Consider the following 18775-nt stretch of genomic DNA (forward strand, 5'->3'; position numbering starts at 1 on the left):
TCCAACCCAGTGCAGTAAACACAGTTTCATAAATATTTCTCCATTAATATCATGTTGAGTTTGCATTTTCTCCTTCTCCCATTCACTCAAGTAAACAGTGGAGTAAAGAGAAAAGAAGAAACCAGAGCAAAATAATATAAGCTAAGGCTTTGGGAGGTCCATGGACTCAGTGGGCCTTTATCTTTAGATGGCGTGCTCACAGCTGGTAACCTTCTCCCAGTCCCTTCTTAACCTTTCCTTTCTTAACCATCACTAAATTATGTAGGAGGTTCTTTCATTTTCTGCCATTCTGTAAGTGTTAGTCCAGTGACTTCTTTCTTGGTTTGCTTCCAGCAGTTCCCTACCAGCAGAACTCCTACAGCACATCAAGAGGTGCCTCTGTGATTCAGTGCTATCGTTGTGGAGATGTGTGCAAAGGAGAAGTGGTGAGAGTGCAGAGCACCCATTTCCATGTGAAGTGCTTCACCTGTGAAGGTAAGTCTGTGCTGCTACTGCACTTTCTTTATTATACCTCCCATTACTTGTGTTTGAAGGCCATCAGACTTTCAGACATTGCAGGCATATGAGGTTTTTATACTCCAGTTACATGTCTGTGGATGTTTGTCCGTTTAACTTAATTGAGAGTGACATACCGTCAGGAAAACAAATGTTGCAAAATATTAAAACTGAGAAGATTAAATAGTTGGCAGAAGAGAAAGCTGAGTCATTTGCATCTCTCCCTGGAGTGAATCTATGCTAGACTCCAGACAGAGAGGCCTGCAGCTTTATTGGATCATATGTATGTTATACACAGCCAGACAGAGATGAAAGAAGGCACTTTGCCTTACAGCCCATATGTATATGCAGCATCTTGATGGAAGGAAAAAGTGAAAGCGTTACAGCTTTATATAGTCAAGAAATATAGTACAGTAAGTATGTGGCAGCCCGACTGGAGTGACAGAGACAGACACAACCTCATAGGCCCCTATATATGTTGTGGCCTGACAGGAGAAATGAGAGCAAGTACTATAGATTTGAGGGTGATCATCTGTGTAGCAAACTGACAGGAAAAGAGACAAGAAGAGTAGTGCCCTTTAGACACATATCAGCAATGCACTGCATTCTGACATGAGAAGTGAGGGACGGCTTCATAGTCTTAGGAGGCACTATCAATGCAGCAGCCTGACTGAGAAGGAAGGCCACAGTCTTTTAGGGCATTGTGCATTCTGCAGCCTGACAGGAAAAATGAGAGAAAGTATGACAGGCTTATGGGTGATTATCTATAGAGCGGCCTGACAGGAAGAGTGAGAGGAAGGTCTACAAGCTCGGGGATCAATATGAATGCAGCAGCTTGACAGGTAAAGTGAGAGGGAGGGCCACAGCACTTTGGACATTTGGACATTAGGGCTTATCAAAAGCAGCTTAGCTTTTTGAGTTCCAGCTGACCTTTCTGAATTACCTGCTGAGAGGGTAGATTGTGAGTAACTGCACAGGTATGTTGAAACGGAAACGGTTGATGCTCATGTTTTTTTGGGAACTGCAATGAGAGTTAGTATGTAATAGTTCAGAAACATTGTTATCAAAAACCAAGGTATGAAATTGTAAATGAAGTCCAAACAAGAATTGCTAAGAGTCCTTTCCTATATTGTTGTGAATTGAAGTGAGTAGTGGAATCCAATGAATCATTATGTAACAGCCGACCCCTTACCCGGCCAGCAGCTACACCTCCAAGACCTGTGGCCTGGATTAATTGCTGAGGTTAAATCTAATCAAGCCGTACCTTTAACAAATTAAACCTTTCCCCCACAATCGACGGTGTAAATAAGCACAAAAGAAATGCAGATATATAAACTTAAACTGATAAATTGTATTAAATGAAACAGACAAGCTAAACATATTATAAATATCCCTCCACCAAAGCAACACCATGACAAATCCCTATATGAATATAACAACCCCTCCCTTGCCCTTGTAACATATTACAAACAACACAAATATCAAAAAAGAATGAATGAAGCACGGAAATGAACGGTCGTGAACTTGAGTCCGAGTAACAATTGTCCTGAATGCAGATGAGTGGTTAACCGATATATGGAGTGTTTATAATTCCCGGAACAAAATGGAACAGCCTCACCATGTATCCTCGGCGATGGTGGAAAATGATCCGACCCCGGGGTCTCTCGTGATGAGGGTGTTGGAGTGAGTCCAGCGTAATGAAAGACAAACTGGATGGAAATGCACGATGTGGAATACAGCAGGTACAAGTGGTTCGTGGTCGTAAAATGAATGTCTCCTTCTCTCTCTCCTCCTTTTTCCTTGTCTTTCTTTGTTCCCACTTGATTGTTTTTATAGTCCTGTGACGAATGTAATTGATTAATTGAAAACCGGTGTTTTCCAGGTTTTGGGCTGCGATCTCCTTCCATCATCACTGACACACACAAACAGTAAACGGGACGATGGAAACAAGACGCACATGGTACGAACACAAACAACACTATTACTACTATGTAGCCCCGCTACAATTACAGCAGAAAACCAGTCGCTAAGAGCACAGGACTAAGGTTGCTCAAGGTTTCAATCCACAATCTCGGACAATGAACTTGAGCACTGCATTAGGGTTTATAATGGAGCTTTTATGATGTGGTACGTAGTGCCTCCTGGGAGACATCCCTTTGTGACAGTGCACCTCAATCACTAAATTATGTCCTAATACTTACTAACAAAACACTGAAGCAACAAAATGACTGTATGATGCAATCGAAATGAACAACAAAATATTTATGTTTTTTAACAAAATTTTTATATCAAACGCATATTATATTCCATAAGGTTTAAGCATTCAAAATATTCATGACAGATGAATGGAAATAAGTTACAATATCTGAAGCAACAAAAATTACTAACAAGGTGTCCCAGTACTTATTATCACAATATTATGGGGCATTTTGTATTTTGAAGCCTTACATGAGGAATAAGAGAGAATACTCCAACCTTATAAGTGATTATCAGACAGGAGGAATGAGAGGAAAGACCACAACCTTTGGACAAATATCTATTATACATCACTCTTCAACCAGAAGAAAGGGGAGCGAAAGTGAGAAAGAGCTCAACTATCATACAGGACAATATTTATGCAGCTGAGTGACAGGAGTGTGATGGAGGGCCACAACTGATGAAGTCAAGCAATTAGTAACAGTCTCTTAATCTTTGATGTATTCCTTAATTTCTCTCTGTCTCTCTCTTTCATTCCCGGGAGACAACAAAAAGCAAAAAGTAGCATTTACCCACACCAGCACCAACTGGTCCTTCTACAGTATATTGTGGTTTCCGGCACTTAACCATGTTTTTTCCAGGTCATTTGATGTCTGGGGCCCATTGGCTATCTTCCAGCTTGCATCATTAGGCGCAGCTTTCCAGTTCCAGACACATGTGTGTTGCAGCTTCTGGAGCTGTCTAGCCGCATCGGAGAGGAGAAGACTTAGGATCTGCAGTCATTCACCACTTCAGATTTTCTCTGTTTGTTCCTTACACCATGGGTCATTAGCAAGGAGGAAATAAGACTTAATTGGCTTGGTGAAACAAAATGTGATTGCCCTGAAAAGGACAACTGAAAATTTATAAGTAGGAGTTGTTTTGACTGGCGAAAGAATAGTCAAAAGTTCAGAGCCAGAAAGTCAGCAATGAAAAATAAGAAACCAAACCAAGATCCACAATTCTATAACTAGCACTGTAGGAGTCAAAACCAAAGCTCAAAACAGGTGTGATCCCTGAGAACTTTTTAATTTTATTCCAATAGTAAGATATACAGTGGTGTGAAAAACTATTTGCCCCCTTCCTGATTTCTTATTCTTTTGCATGTTTGTCACACAAAATGTTTCTGATCATCAACAACAACAACAACAACATTTATTTATATAGCACATTTTCATACAAACAGTAGCTCAAAGTGCTTTACATATTAAAGAATAGAAAAATGAAAGACATAATTATAAAAAATAAATCAACATTAACATCGAATAAGAGTAAGGTTCAATGGCCAGGGGGGACAGAAAAAACAAAAAAAACTCCAGACGGCTGGAGAAAAAATAAAATCTGTAGGGATTCCAGACCATGATACCGCCCAGTCCCCTCTGGGCATTCTACCTAACATAAATGAAACAGTCCTCTTTGGATTTAGGGTTCTCACGGAAGGACTTGATGATGATGATGGTCACGTAGACTTCTTCCTTTTAATCCGTCCATCATTGTTGGAGCATCATGAAGCTTTGAGTAGGTGGAGGTGGCGCATCAAACACATTTAACCATTAGTCAAATATAACACAAGTAAACACAAAATGCAGTTTTTAAATGATGGTTTTTATTATTTAGGGAAAAAAAATCCAAACCTACAAGGCCATGTGTGAAAAAGTAATTGCCCCTGAACCTAATAACTGGTTGGGCCACCCTTAGCAGCAATAACTGCAATCAAGCGGTTGCGATAACTTGCAATGAGTCTTTTTACAGCGCTCTGGAGGAATTTTGTCCCACTCATCTTTGCAGAATTGTTGTAATTCAGCTTTATTTGAGGGTTTTCTAGCATGAACCGCCTTTTTAAGGTCATGCCATAGCATCTCAATTGGATTCAGGTCAGGACTTTGACTAGGCCACTCCAAAGTCTTCATTTTGTTTTTCTTCAGCCATTCAGAGGTGGATTTGCTGGTGTGTTTTGGGTCATTGTCCTGTTGTAGCACCCAAGATCGCTTCAGCTTTTGTTGACGAACAGATGGCCAGACATTCTCCTTCAGGATTTTTTGGTAGACAGTAGAATTCATGGTTTCATCTATCACAGCAAGCCTTGCAGGTCCTGAAGCAGCAAAACAACCCCAGACCATCACACTACCACCACCATATTTTACTGTTGGTATGATGTTCTTTTTCTGAAATGCTGTGTTCCTTTTACGCCAGATGTAACGGGACATTTGCCTTCCAAAAAGTTCAACTTTTGTCTCATCAGTCCATAAGGTATTTTCCCAAAAGTCTTGGCAATCATTGAGATGTTTCTTAGCAAAATTGAGACGAGCCCTAATGTTCTTTTGCTTAACAGTGGTTTGCGTCTTGGAAATCTGCCATGCAGGCCGTTTTTGCCCAGTCTCTTTCTTATGGTGGAGTCGTGAACACTGACCTTAATTGAGGCAAGTGAGGCCTGCAGTTCTTTAGACGTTGTCCTGGGGTCTTTTGTGACCTCTCGGATGAGTCTCTCTGCGCTCTTGGGGTAATTTTGGTCGGCCGGCCACTCCTGGGAAGGTTCACCACTGTTCCATGTTTTTGCCATTTGTGGATAATGGCTCTCACTGTGGTTCGCTGGAGTCCCAAAGCTTTAGAAATGGCTTTATAACCTTTACCAGACTGATAGATCTCAATTACTTCTGTTCTCATATGTTCCTGAATTTCTTTGGATCTTGGCATGATGTCTAGCTTTTGAGGTGCTTTTGGTCTACTTCTCTGTGTCCGGCAGCTCCTATTTAAGTGATTTCTTGATTGAAAGAGGTGTGGCAGTAATCAGGCCTGGGGGTGGCTACGGAAATTGAACTCAGGTGTGATACACCACAGTTAGGTTATTTTTTAACAAGGGGGCAATTACTTTTTCACACAGGGCCATGTAGGTTTGGATTTTTTTTTCTCGCTAAATAATAAAAACCATCATTTAAAAACTGCATTTTGTGTTTACTTGTGTTATATTTGACTAATGGTTACATGTGTTTGATGATCAGAAACATTTTGTGTGACAAACATGCAAAAGAATAAGAAATCAGGAAGGGGGCAAATAGTTTTTCACACCACTGTATATACTAAGTCATAATAGTGCAACATGTCAAATGATTTCCATGTGTCACATGACTAGCAATGGGCATAGTAACTGTAAACAGTGTGGCACAGTCTCCTGGTATCTCCTCCATACTTTTGATACTGTGCTGGGTGACACAGCAAACCTTCTTGTGACAGCACATGTGGTTGTGCCATCCTGGTGGAACTGGACTATTTGTATAACCAGAATTGGCTACTAGTAGTGACAAGGACACTAAACAGAAAACTAGAGAAGAATCAATCAGGAAGGATAAGGAGAGAGCAATTGTCTGTTTACACCACCTACTGTATAAGACCACTCATGTTTTGGAGACTGTCTTGCTGTTGCCTGTCTAGTGTATGTGTCACTTTATATTTGCACCAACGCAGGTGAAGTTGATTCACAATCGCTTATGCTTCCTAACTGGACAGATTAATATTGCTGTAGCTTAATTGACTTGGTGTTAGACTGTGATGATTAAGTGTTCCCTTCATTTTTTTGATCAGTATATTTCTTTAAGATTCAACATGGGTGTCTTGCTGTCCTCAATGGGGGACAGTGGGGGAGGCATGATATTCCAAAGCACAGGAAGCCATGGCACAAATTAGATGGCACTTCTGGGGGAGTGGACAGGAAGCAGAAGTGAGCATGTGGCACTGGGTCACAGACGCTTGCACACAAAACAGCTTAGAAACGTCACTGGAGCAGATTTCCTTCCTAAGAAAGTGGCAGGATTAGACAGGATTTAAAGGCAGCATTGCTCGCCATTTCAAGATGAGGGGGCTTGGCACTGCTAGGCTAACATATCCCAAGACCTCTTAAGCAGATGCCACTGTACAGCACTTTGCAGTGTGAATATGGGCTGATTTTCTGAACTCAAATCTACATGTTGTGTGCAGGTGATTTGCATGTATTTTAAAATGGAGTGTTACTAAGGGTAGGAGTCAGTCCAGTTGCTGTCTCTTTTGACATTTTTTTGTTGCTAAATAATACTCATGTTTGAATATAAGGCAGCACCACCAACCCACTCTCTGCCATGCTGCACTATTATTTGAACCACAGGCAGACAGAAGAATACATTCTCAACCAACACCGGCGAGGTTAAAAACAAATATGCTTCATGACACTCACATTTACCTGGGACAATGCTAGATAAATGGTGCGTAAAGAAAACAAATATGAAAACGGCAGCCATTCCAAAAAAAGACAATGTCTTCCACCGATCAGTCATGACAAGGAGCAGAAGAAAAAGAAAAGACATCTGGATAGTGGACATGTACATGAAAGAATGTGCATGTGAATTTTAGAAGCTGAGCATGTCCATATGCAATGGTGTGTGTCATAGTGGGAGTCTCATTGTTTATTTGTTTAAAGAGAAAGGGAGTGTGTGAATACAGTTGTGTACGGTGTATATCTATATATACTGTATTACAAAAATATACATATACAGGAGGACTGGCAGAGTAAAGAATCCAAATGCAGAATACATCACTAACTAACTACTGTACTTACCCACCACTTACTCTGCACACTTCTTTAAAACACCATCCATACCTTTTCCTACCACCTCTGGCCTCTCTTCCTCCCACCATATAATTTTCTTCCATACTCGGTGGCCTTATAGCTAGAAGGTCCTTTTAGTGCCCAACCCATAAATATTTCTGGATTCCCTCCTGTTCCCTCTGACATCACTTATGGGTCACTTCTGCATCACTGAATTTGAACTGGGACAGCAAGTCTGAGCACAGGAGCTTGGTCATAATGCAGTATACTGTATAACAGAGCCCTATACATAAGGTATAGCTCTCTGCTGCCCCCAGCTGGGCAGAACCTTGCCACACGTTATGATGCATGTCTCTGTGCACATGCGCTTTCTGTATTTATTTAGGCATTGTAGGTACTGCGATGCGGTAATGTACTTTAATGTGATGTATGTTGGTAGACATTTTAAGTATACAGTGTATGCATATGCACATTTCAATATGTGTACAAAAGTGCATATTTAAGTATAATTTATTGTGTGTACCTCCATTAGTTAACAGATGTCACACAAGTATGGGCACTTGCTTTTGTGTTCTTTTTGTACTTATCTCTGGAGTGGTAGTGGTTCCCTCACCCTTCACCCTTGACAGGCCCATTAACACAGTGACCATTCTTAATGGAGGTCAATTTTTTCCGTTGTATTTCCACTGCATGCCAGAGTACTTCATCATGAATGCATTAAATAGCTTTAACTTGCTGGTGTTGGACAGTCATAGTCCTGCGTCTCATTCTGTGAATTTGCGCACATACTGTACTTTAGGTCTCATTGCCATTCAGGTGTTCTTTTTGGACCCCGATACTGTTCTTGGAAATGTTTGGTATAAAAGTGAGTATTGCTTTCTGTGAGTCATAGTGTGAGAATTTAAACTGCCAGTTCTGCCTTTCTATTTCTTCCAGATGAAACTCTTCTTCTTATTCCTAGAATACATCCCACATTTATGCCTCATCAAGAATGGCATCACACTCAACTGGTACTTTCATTCTTGGTATTAAGTGTGGTGCAGTGTCACACAAGTTAGCACTGCTATGTCACAACTCCAGACTTGCAGCCTGATCACTGCCTGTGTGGAGTTTGCACATTCTCGATGTGTCTTTGTTTTTACCTTTGAGAACTAATGAGTTCTTCCCATATCACAAAGATATGCACATTGAGACACTGTAGTTGGTGGTTCTAAACTTACCAGGTACGGGAGAGTGTGCACTCTAACACTGGCTCTTCATCTTTGTCCTCACAGGTGGCACAGTGGTAGTGCTGCTGCTTTGCAGTAAGGAGACTGTGAAAGATTGTGGGTTTGCTTCCCGGTTCCTCCCTGTGTGGATAGCGCTTTGAGTACTCAGAAAAGCGCTATATAAATGTAATGAATTATTATTATTATCCAAATCTGGATGTCAGTTTTTCCATATGCTGTCAGAGACGCATCGGCTCACATGGCCCAAACTGAATAAGTAATTTTGAAAATGGATAGATGGATGGATATATCCCTAAATGCATTCTCTTCTTATATATAAACGTCTACGCATGGAAGTGTGTGTGTCTGTCCGGCCTGGAAGTGAGAGGTGGAGTCGGGGTAAGGGCTCCACCTCCAAGGAAACAGAAAACTCACTTAGCCACCAATAAAATAAGCGAGGCCAGCAAAACAAAACCTCCGAAGAAAGACAATGTAAACAGCGCTAACATTGGCAAAACGGTATACCTTTTACTGTTCCTCCCGCCGCTAATGCACAAGTGATGCGAGCTCATCGGCAAAACGAAACCTCCTAGGAGAGAGACGCCCAGAGTAGTTCCTTTCAATTACCTGACATCTCTACATTTCAATTTTTTTTCTGATGATTTCAATAGTTTCTAGGACCCTGGGCTTTTTACAGCACGGCTTACACAGACAGCTATTTATGCATAAATGGTTTCATCAGGAGTGGGACAATATAATTAAAAAGGATAGTGTATCCTTCAACAGATTATCCTGGGAGACATATATCTAGAAGGATGCCAGTGCTCTACAGGCTGAGGCCTGTTGCGGTTACTGTGGCTCAACCTACTGCTGTTTTGGAGCATTAGTAAGTCTCCTTTGTGGTTTCCACTTTTAAAACTTTTCTAATCAGAATCATAAGGAGCTGGAGCCGTTTTTTTTTTTACAAATGTCAAACCATCAAAATCTACATTTCCTTATACTTAACTCACACTGGGTACATTTAGAATCACCATCTACTCTTTGAATTGTGGAAGAAAACCAGAGGGAAATAAACCATCTGAACACTGGGAGGCCATGCAAGTTGCACACAGATTAGAAGAATCCCATTTAAACATTGAGGAAGTTGCAAACGATAAACACACCTCACTTAAAGTCAAACAGTGTTGCCAAAGCTATGAGGTGGCAGCCGTTCTTGCCATAACACCCTACCGCATTGCTTGTGTTTTAAAATGAGGACCGCAGCAAGTTTATTAAAGCTGTTGTGAGTAAAACCCACAAATCCAGAAAAGGAAGCAGCGGGCAAAACAGGACTCTTTTACACATTTCATCTGCATGTTTTCCATCTGCCTGGCAGCTGCTGCAGTTTTGCCTTTCTTTGCACTGGCAGAGCTCTTCAAAGTCCTGGTCTCCTGCTGCTCGCCTGCTTTTGCTGCTTCACTTACTGATTACTTTGGATAAATGGAGCCTCAGTTTAAACAAGCTTACGTGCAAACACCAAGAGAAGAAAAATTAGTCTGAGAGCTAGTAACTAGTGACCCTAATAACATGTGTTTCTTTTTGTGGTGAGTCAAAATATCAGAACATTAGAAAGAAAACAAAAAACATTGGATATTAACAAAATGCAAGTTGACAAAGAAAGGAGTGTTATCGGGAAAGAGACTGGAGCACAGAGAGTTACAAAGGGTAGCAACAGAAATGACCTATGGCCTTAGAGATGCTGCTCAGTTCTCTGTGACTGCTTGTCCATGTAAGTGTCTGTGAAGAAGGGGCAGAGGTGAGCAAGCTCAATTTGCCTGCCCCTAACATACTGCAAATAAAGAAGCTAATGAATCAGAGAGCGTAGTCTATTCCTTGGGATATAGTATTTGATGACGCAGAATTTGAGTCACCTGGGATGTCATAGTGGATTCATTTGGCATTCTGTGGAAAGGGAGAACCTCTCTTAGAGAACCCTGCTTACCGACTGACTTCAGTATTGTTGTGTTTCCTCCTATACTGCATCCCTGGAGTGCTCAGTCAGCATGCTTTGTATCCCTCACTCTGCTTGGCATTCTGGCAAAAAGGGAGAGAAAATTATACAAGTTTTTTATATTTGCAGACTGTGTAGCTTCATTATCCGATGCACACACAAATACATTTCCATGTTCATGTGTCATGTAGACTGCTGGTATTAAATTCTGACTGCCTGCAAATAAACGTTTCACTTTGTAAACTCACCGCTTTACTTCACATTCTGATGTTCAAGGTATTTGAGGTGAAATTTAAAAGATAGCCACCATGGCGACCCAGAGAGGTCATTTGCAGCTCTTGTACTTATGGAGACCACCAGTTGCCAGGGCAACCAGTGGGGCTGCAGATTTACCATGGAAACTGCAATCAGTTACAGCGTCACCTGATATCGCAGCCAAGCGGCTTGTACACTATGAAACGGGACCAGTCTGTTTTTGCTTCTGAGCACAGGCAAGTGGAAACCATGGGTCAGGGGATAAGGACGGTGCTGACGGTTTGGATGTAGCCATCTTACTGCTGTGTCATTGATAAGGACCCTCTGTCAACCCTGTGTGTAGGTGCTGATCTCACCGACTTACATGGGTTTAACTTTCTGCCTGGGAGCTGTGTGACTAATTTAATGAGCGGAGATATTCATTCCAGTGATGGGACTCAGCTTTTAATCCTCCTGATCACTTCCATGACAGCTCAACAAACGGAAGATAATTAAACGGGAAAGATCAGGGTATTATTAGTGCCGGCTCAATTTGTTTATTGCTTTTAAAAGTATTGCCATATCTACATAAATGAAGCCTTATCTTCATTCGCTAGCTTCCAGGCATGTTTTCATTGTTTCTGAATTAAAACGTTGTTAAAGAACAGAAGATGCCTTTCTCTCCTAGGCTAGAAAAGTAATATATGGAAGGCTAAAGAGAATCATTTCAGTGTGCTTCATTCTGGATAGCTTAGTCTCGCTTTAGCTCTAATGACCTTAGACTCAGTAATGGCACAGGTCAAACCTTGACTCATCTTTGAAAATTTGATGGTACCTGTTCATGTGTAAATTCTCTCCAAGTTCAAATATGTGAAAGCTCACCCTGGAGATTGATAAAGAGAACTAGGAAAAAGTCAGTAGGAGCCAGCATATACGAAACTTCGAAACTTTTCTGCATTAATGTAACTTTAAACAAAGTTCAGTAGAAGGAAGAGTGTTTAAAATGCTCATGAAGAGCCAGAGTGTGTAAAACCTCACTAGGAATCAGGCTTAGGAGAAAGCCACCAGGATTAAGGGTGCAAGAGAAAATCTGTGTGGCAGTTGGTGTGATGGAGAATGTGGAAAAACTGACTAGGAGTTCACTGGGATGCAGGAGACAGCTTTCAAGAAGGTAGTATAATGGGACCTCAGAGAAAACTATTTAGTGTAAAGACCAAAGGTTAACATGGTGTAGTTGGAGAGAAAACTGATTAGAGAAAGTGTAATGGGGAGAAGGAAAACTGACCACGAGTTGATGTAATGGAGTGTGAGAAAAAGCAGACTAGAAGTTAGGGTGATGTTGGTCATGTAATGATGGTTTGAGTGAACATTGATTAGGAGTTATAGTGATGAAGTGTGAGAGCAAAATGACAATGAGCTAGGATAATGGAGTATTAGAGAAAACTGAGCAGGAGTTAAAGTAATGGGACATGAGGGGAAACGGATGGGTCAATGTAATAGAGTTAGTGCAAGTGTCATGGGGTTTAAAAAAAAATGAGTACAAGTTAATATGATTGGGCTTAAGAAAATACCGACTAGGAATTGCTTTAATGGAAGGCAGGAGAAAACTGACTAGGAATTAGTATTATGGGGTTTAAGATAAAAAGTAGCAGTTACTCAAGTATGATGAAGGAGCAGTGTGATGAAGCTCAGAGAAAGCTAAGTTAGCACAGTGAGCTTTGAAGGACAGCTAACTAGGAGTTGCAGTAGCTTGATGGAGTATAAAAATAATTACAGAGGATTTCCTATCTATTCCTTTACATGACAGCAGGCTGTTCTTCTTTAGGAGACTGTAAGACTCCTTTAATGTGGGAAGTGATATCCTTTACATCTTCTACAACTCTTTAATGGCCAGCATAATTTTCTACACTGGGCTGGTAACATCAATTCAAGAGTGGCCCACTGAATCAACAAGCTAATTAAAAGAGTGGTCTCAGTTATGAAATGCACTCTGGACCCCCTTGAGGTAGTAGAAAAGGAGAGAGTTAAAACAAAACTGAGTGCCATTATGAATAATGCTGCACATCCTCTTTCTAACACACTAGCACTCAGGACTCTATCTATCTATCTGTTTGCCCATCTGTCTGTCTGTCTATATCCAGCATCTTTGTATCATTCAGATGCCAAATATGTCAACTGTGGTCTGAGCTAAATTCAAATGTTCCCTGTGAGGCAAACATATATAAAAAGAAAACTCTCTTTATGAGTTTTACTGGGTCAGAAGCTATGTATGCCCGATGCCTCCATATCAATCAGATACCACATACATTCTACATGCTAGCTTACTGCTACTTGCTGTGCATTATTCAAGTTGCATCTTGCATCATGCCTTAATGTTTGTATTCAAGTAGAGTAAGCACTGAACAAATGAATGCATTATACATTGTGTGCACTGAAGTGAACATAAGTACAAAAAAATGAATCTGCATTAAATCAGCTTAGCTGCTTCTGACAATGAGTGCAGCTCACAACAATCAGTCAGTAGTCAGTACTAGTGATCACTCCACAACAATAAATTACGGAAGACACAATCATTTTTCCAAAATAACACCACCACTTTGGGCCCAGGTCTCCTGCCCTGTGTAATTCTTTGGAATTAGCTGCCAATCTCTGAAATATATACAGTAACACTGGTATCGGCGTGCTTCATGTATACTAGGGGTTCAACTAATAATGAAGTGTTACAGGAAGTGGAGTAAGAGTTAATGTAATGGGACATGAGAGCAATCTAATGAGTTAATATAATAGGATTTAAGTAAAGTAAGTAGAAGTTGTCATGTTCAAGTCTGAGTAAAAACTGACTAGACATTAGTGTTAAAAAGTTTGAGAAAAAAACTAGGATCTAACTTGGCAGAGCTGAGAAAAAATTAAAAGTTGCAACAGAGAAAAGTGACCAGGAGGTGAGTTTTATGGGTTTAGGGGAAAAAAAAGAACTAACAGAGTTTGAGAAAAAACTGACTAGGATCTACACATAATGTGATGAAACTCTGAGAAAACTGACTAAAATTTTCCATACTGGCTCAGGAGTTAGCTTGATGTAGTTTGAGAAAAAAAACTGACTTGGAATTAGCGTAATGAAGCATTACAGAAAACTGATTACATTTAGGACAATTGGTTTTGAGGTGAAACTGACCAGAAATTAATGTGATGGTGTGTAAGAGAAAATTACCTATGGCTTAGTGTCATGGAGTTTGAGAAAAAATGACTGGTAGTTAGTATAATAGGTTTGAGGGGAAAACTGAATAGAAATAAATGTAATGGCGCATAAGAGAAAAATGGTTAGTTAGGGTAATGGAGTTTGGGAAAAATACTGACTGGGAGTTTGTAATAAAGGGGTGTAAGAAGCAAACCAATTTGAGTTAGTGTAGTAAGACCTGAGAGAAATCTGAGTAGGAGTTCATGTAATGGGGAGTGAGAGAAAACCGCTGAGCTAGTGTAATGGGTTTTGAGTAGGAGTTAGAATGATAGAGCACAGAGCAAGCTGGCTAAGAGTTAATGTAACGCATTGTGAGAGAAAACTGACTAGGAGGTGTTGAGATCAACTTGTAGAGAACACTGCCCAGGAATTCATATGCTAGCAATTATTTTGTATGGCCACTGCCCTGCCATCCAAACAATTTTAAAAAATATTCCTTTAGCTTATCTTCCTGGAATTTGCAGCTCTAGCTATCTGTCATCAAGCTCACTTCAATTGAGTGCTGTTGTGCTGGGATGTGTAGAATGTAAAAAGAATTAAAACATCTTAAGCATTTTGGAAAAAATGCATAAGGACAACGTGTGAATAAAAAGGTCAGCTAGAGGTGAGGCCTATGGCTGTGTTCAAAAGGTGTGTGAAAAGGTTGATGTAAGGAAAAACCTGGCAAGGAACTTGCATATGTAGAATGTCAGAAGGCCAAAATGCAAAGAAAATGTACTAGTAATGAAGGCATGAGAGTGCCCACAAGAATGAATTTCCCACTGCGATTGATAAAGTATATCGAATCTAATCTAATGTAATCCACAAAGTCGAAGATTACAATTAAGGCTCATCTGACGTGAGGACACTAAAGAAGAGCCACAACATGTAAGGAAGCGCAAAAGGAGCCAGCTTCTTCACAGGTTAACAAATCAAAAGGCCAGAGCATAGCAAAAACAGGATGAGTGAAAAATCACTAGGAAGTGGAGAGATGGGAGGAAAGCTCTGGGGGCGGAGTTTATGAAAATGTTCTAAAATAGCCGGGGCCTATAAGATGGCGCACACGGGGTCAGGGTATAAGGAAACACCCACAAAGTGAGAGAGTCTAACAGGTGCCAGCTTCTGAAAGCTTGTTGGAGGTAATTTGTGGGAAAGTGCTCAGTAGGATATTGTTTTGGGAAGTTGAGACGCCTGTAACTGAAATTCCTTCATTGCCCCAACTTCTGAAGCTCCATTAAGGTCATTTACCTAAATTCAGATTGGACTGGCTTTGTTAAATAAGTTAATTTATTTTTTTACTGACGCCTGGGTTCTTTCTTAAAAGTTATTAAACCTAAGAGGCACAGACAAAATTAGAGTTGCTACATCACAGCTCAGAGTCCTGAATTCACATTTCAGTTCAGCGACTGTCTGTGTGAATTTTGCCTGACGATCTCATCATGTCTCTGTGAGGTTTTGTCTTGAATTGTCCACCTATACCTTTTGTACATGTTAGGTGAGACTAGCAACTCTAAATTGTGCTAGTCTGAAGGTGTGTATATGTGTACCTTATGGTTTCATTAATGCCTTTCACTTAGTCCTGCCAGGATAGGCGCTGGTCGCTGAATTCTGAACTGGATTTTGCAGGTTTGAAAACAGATGATTATCATCACGATTTCCAAGTGTTCCTAATTTTTAAGTTTATTTTTGACATTCTATCATTTCTTTATGCTACATTGCTCTTGATAGTTGTACCAGTGGTCAGTATGAAAATACTGCATAAAATGAATCGGGCTGGGAATCGATTAAAAAAAATTAACCAATTAATCAAATAAATGTATGCCATTAATCTTGATTAATTGTGTCTAACATTAAAACATGTAATTATAAAATGAATACATAAATGATAAAGCAAATACACACTGAATCACAAAATTAATGTAGAATCAACACAAAGGAATTTTTAAAAATATCAATGGCATAGTTTAAACTTAAACAATGAACTGAAGCCTGAACTTTTAACAAAATACTACTTGAGTAAGGCCTTGTTCACACGGGCGTTAAAATCGAGCGTTTTTTTTGCGTTCGTAGCGTCCGGTGAGCGCGGATCAAGCGTCGAGTGTTTTCTACACGTAGGAGTCAATGAGAGTGTTCACACGGGCTTTGGTGACGTGCGTTTGTCCGGCTGCGCGTTTATACGGCATCAAAAAAACGTTGCATGCAGCTTTTTCTTGGCGTTCAAAACCCAACGAACGCAAGGAAACCGCTTCTAGTTCGTTTTCTGCGCGTTTATTTTACGCTTCGGAGGACCGGATATATACTGTATAAGTTTACATGTTGTATATGAAAAAATATTAATATTTTTATGTTTTCATATACAACATATATATTTTCATATTGCTTATTTTATTTTATTGTCTCGTGTAATTTGTAAACCATGAACCTATTAATTTATGTTCTAATATAATATTTGATAACGATTATGTAGGGGGGCAATCCATGGCGGGGGCATTTCAGTGCATAACACCGGTGTAAGCGCACACTCGACTGCTGTTTCCTTACCTCAAAGTGACAAGTAGTCTCTCTTCGGGGCTAACACCAAGTCGCATATTGGTTGATCTAACACCAAGTCGCATATTGGTTGATCGGCGTGCAATGTGGCACTGCACCAGCTGCAGCAGACAATCAAAAGTGGAAACCGACATCCGACAGTAGTTAACTTGCGTGGAAATTTTCGCATTTCTCCATAAAGCACAAAAAAACTTCCTTTAACCCAGTGTTTCTCAAATAGTGGGGCGCGCCCCCGTGGCTCCGTCAAGGAGGTCGCGTTTGACCTCGGGGAACATGCTTTTTTATTTGTCTTTTAAATTTTTTTTGAATTTAGAATGCACTTTAAATCTTTTCTGTTACATTTTTATAAAGCTATTCTTTGTTGTAAATTGGTCCATATTTCTTTCTTTTTTTATTCTCTTATACGTTAATAAGGATACAGTGTTATGCAGAGGTGTACTTATAACAATTTTATAGACAAATGATACTATTTATAGTCGCGCGGGGGGAGCGAGATGTTTTCTTCTTCCTAGGGGGGGCATGACAGAAAATAATTGAGAAGCACTGCTTTAACCCGACGTTGTGCAGTCAGAGGATGAACCCAGTACCGGCGTCGATTTTTTCTCTCCCAACGTCGCCGTATTACGAGTATTTTTAAAACAAGAAGATTAATATCTAACATAGCAAAATGGTCCATATTGAAAGGAGGCACCTCAAATAAAACGACAAGGGCTTTCATATCCAGTTCCCGACACTGCCTCCACAGGTTAACACACAAACTACAATTTGGGCTGCAGGCTGGCGTTAGACAGAGACAAACGAACGCCGGTGTAGAAGTCAATCGATCGCCACCACAAAATGCAACATAAACGTCTAGGACGTTCAGAGCAAGTTCGTTTATCCAAAAACTTAACGCCCGTGTGAACAAGGCCTAAGTGCAACCTGAATCTGAATGCCTTCTTGAAAGGCAAGTTGAAAGAAGGCAATAACAAATGAGGCCAATGTATTAATTCTCAAATTATCATAGCATAGGAAACACTGATGTGTCAAAGTACAAAAACAATCGAAATGACGGTTGGCTTTGAATGCGAAAGAGTCATTTAATTGAAAGAATGCAAATCTCTTAATTGAGCATACATTAAACTTCTGTTAAAACTCCACAAATGCTATCCTCGATTGTTCTTCATCATCAGCGATTGAAAATTATACTCTACACAAGTGCTGTGTCTGCGAACAGCAATTTCCGAGCTGCTTTTTTTTGCTGCCCCCTCCGATCCCACCTGTTTGGACAGTTTAGCACATGTATATATTTAATGCTTTTTTGGTTGGTAGAATCGTAGTGTGTCTTGGAAATTTTTTGGATTACAAAATGTGTGCCACCACACAGAAAAAATGGTTGGAAAACAGTGTTCTACCTACCCCTTTGCTCCTTGCACCCTAAAAATGATTTCCATAGCTGCTATCTCGCTTAATAACTGACATCTAGGATGTTTATCTTGTGTTCTTTGCATTAATTAGTGAAGGTACTACACACTTGAATCATGGGTAGGGATAATCATTACACTTGCATTTCATAGAATTGTGTCATTATATTAGGACAGTAAGCACTGTAAGCTGGCTGGCAGGCCAGTGAGTTAAATACAGGGCTACTAGAGACTTAGTTTGGTTTAAGAGCCACTCACAGATAACTTATTTAGGACTTGCACTTTGTGACATGACATTGAATTAATCATCTTATAGGAAAATGAAATGAAAAAAAGCATAATTTTTACCTTCTCATTTTATCTCTAGCATTGCATTGACCCGACAAAAAAAAAAAACGTTTCCTCCCATTCCCCTGCTCCTGACGTGTGATGTATCGCTATGACTGGCTTAATATGAAACTTTAAGTCTTTACATAAACATTTTTATTTCATATTAGTTTTAAAGGTAGTATCTAAATACAGTACTGGGTGTTCATGTAATTATTTTGGTACAAGCTTAACTTTTTTGTATTATTATTTCGTAATGTTAAAAAAAACAAATCAGATAAAAATGCTGATGTAACCAAAGCACTGCCTGAGGCATTTGCCTCATGGCCAACCCTGGATGCGACAATATTTTTTAAGGTGTTACATGGGAAACATTAATTGCAAAAATGTATGCATTAACTTTCCAAGGCCAAAAAATTGACCTTGTCCCAACCATTGTCTTTGTGAAGTTTGTATGTTCTCCCCTTATTTGTTTCAATTGTTTTCATTGTATTTCAGTTTCTTATTGAAGACATGCTTAGCCACTCTAAATTGGCCCTGTAT

The 18775-nt window shown here is 40.0% G+C and overlaps 1 protein-coding gene across 6 annotated transcripts in view; it reads left to right on the forward strand.

The window, feature by feature from the left end:
• Positions 1-18775, forward strand: part of ablim3 (actin binding LIM protein family, member 3) — a 194657-nt gene that overhangs the window by 90101 nt on the left and 85781 nt on the right. For 5 of the 6 annotated variants that reach the window (XM_039775685.1, XM_039775680.1, XM_039775683.1 and 2 more), the window contains exon 2: positions 334-474. In XM_039775685.1, coding sequence (XP_039631619.1) covers positions 334-474 — 141 coding nt within the window. The remainder of the gene's footprint in view (positions 1-333; positions 475-18775) is intronic. The other variant, XM_039775682.1, reaches the window with a different exon arrangement.

Source organism: Polypterus senegalus, chromosome 13, assembly GCF_016835505.1.
Source record: "Polypterus senegalus isolate Bchr_013 chromosome 13, ASM1683550v1, whole genome shotgun sequence".
NCBI lineage: Eukaryota > Metazoa > Chordata > Cladistia > Polypteriformes > Polypteridae > Polypterus > Polypterus senegalus.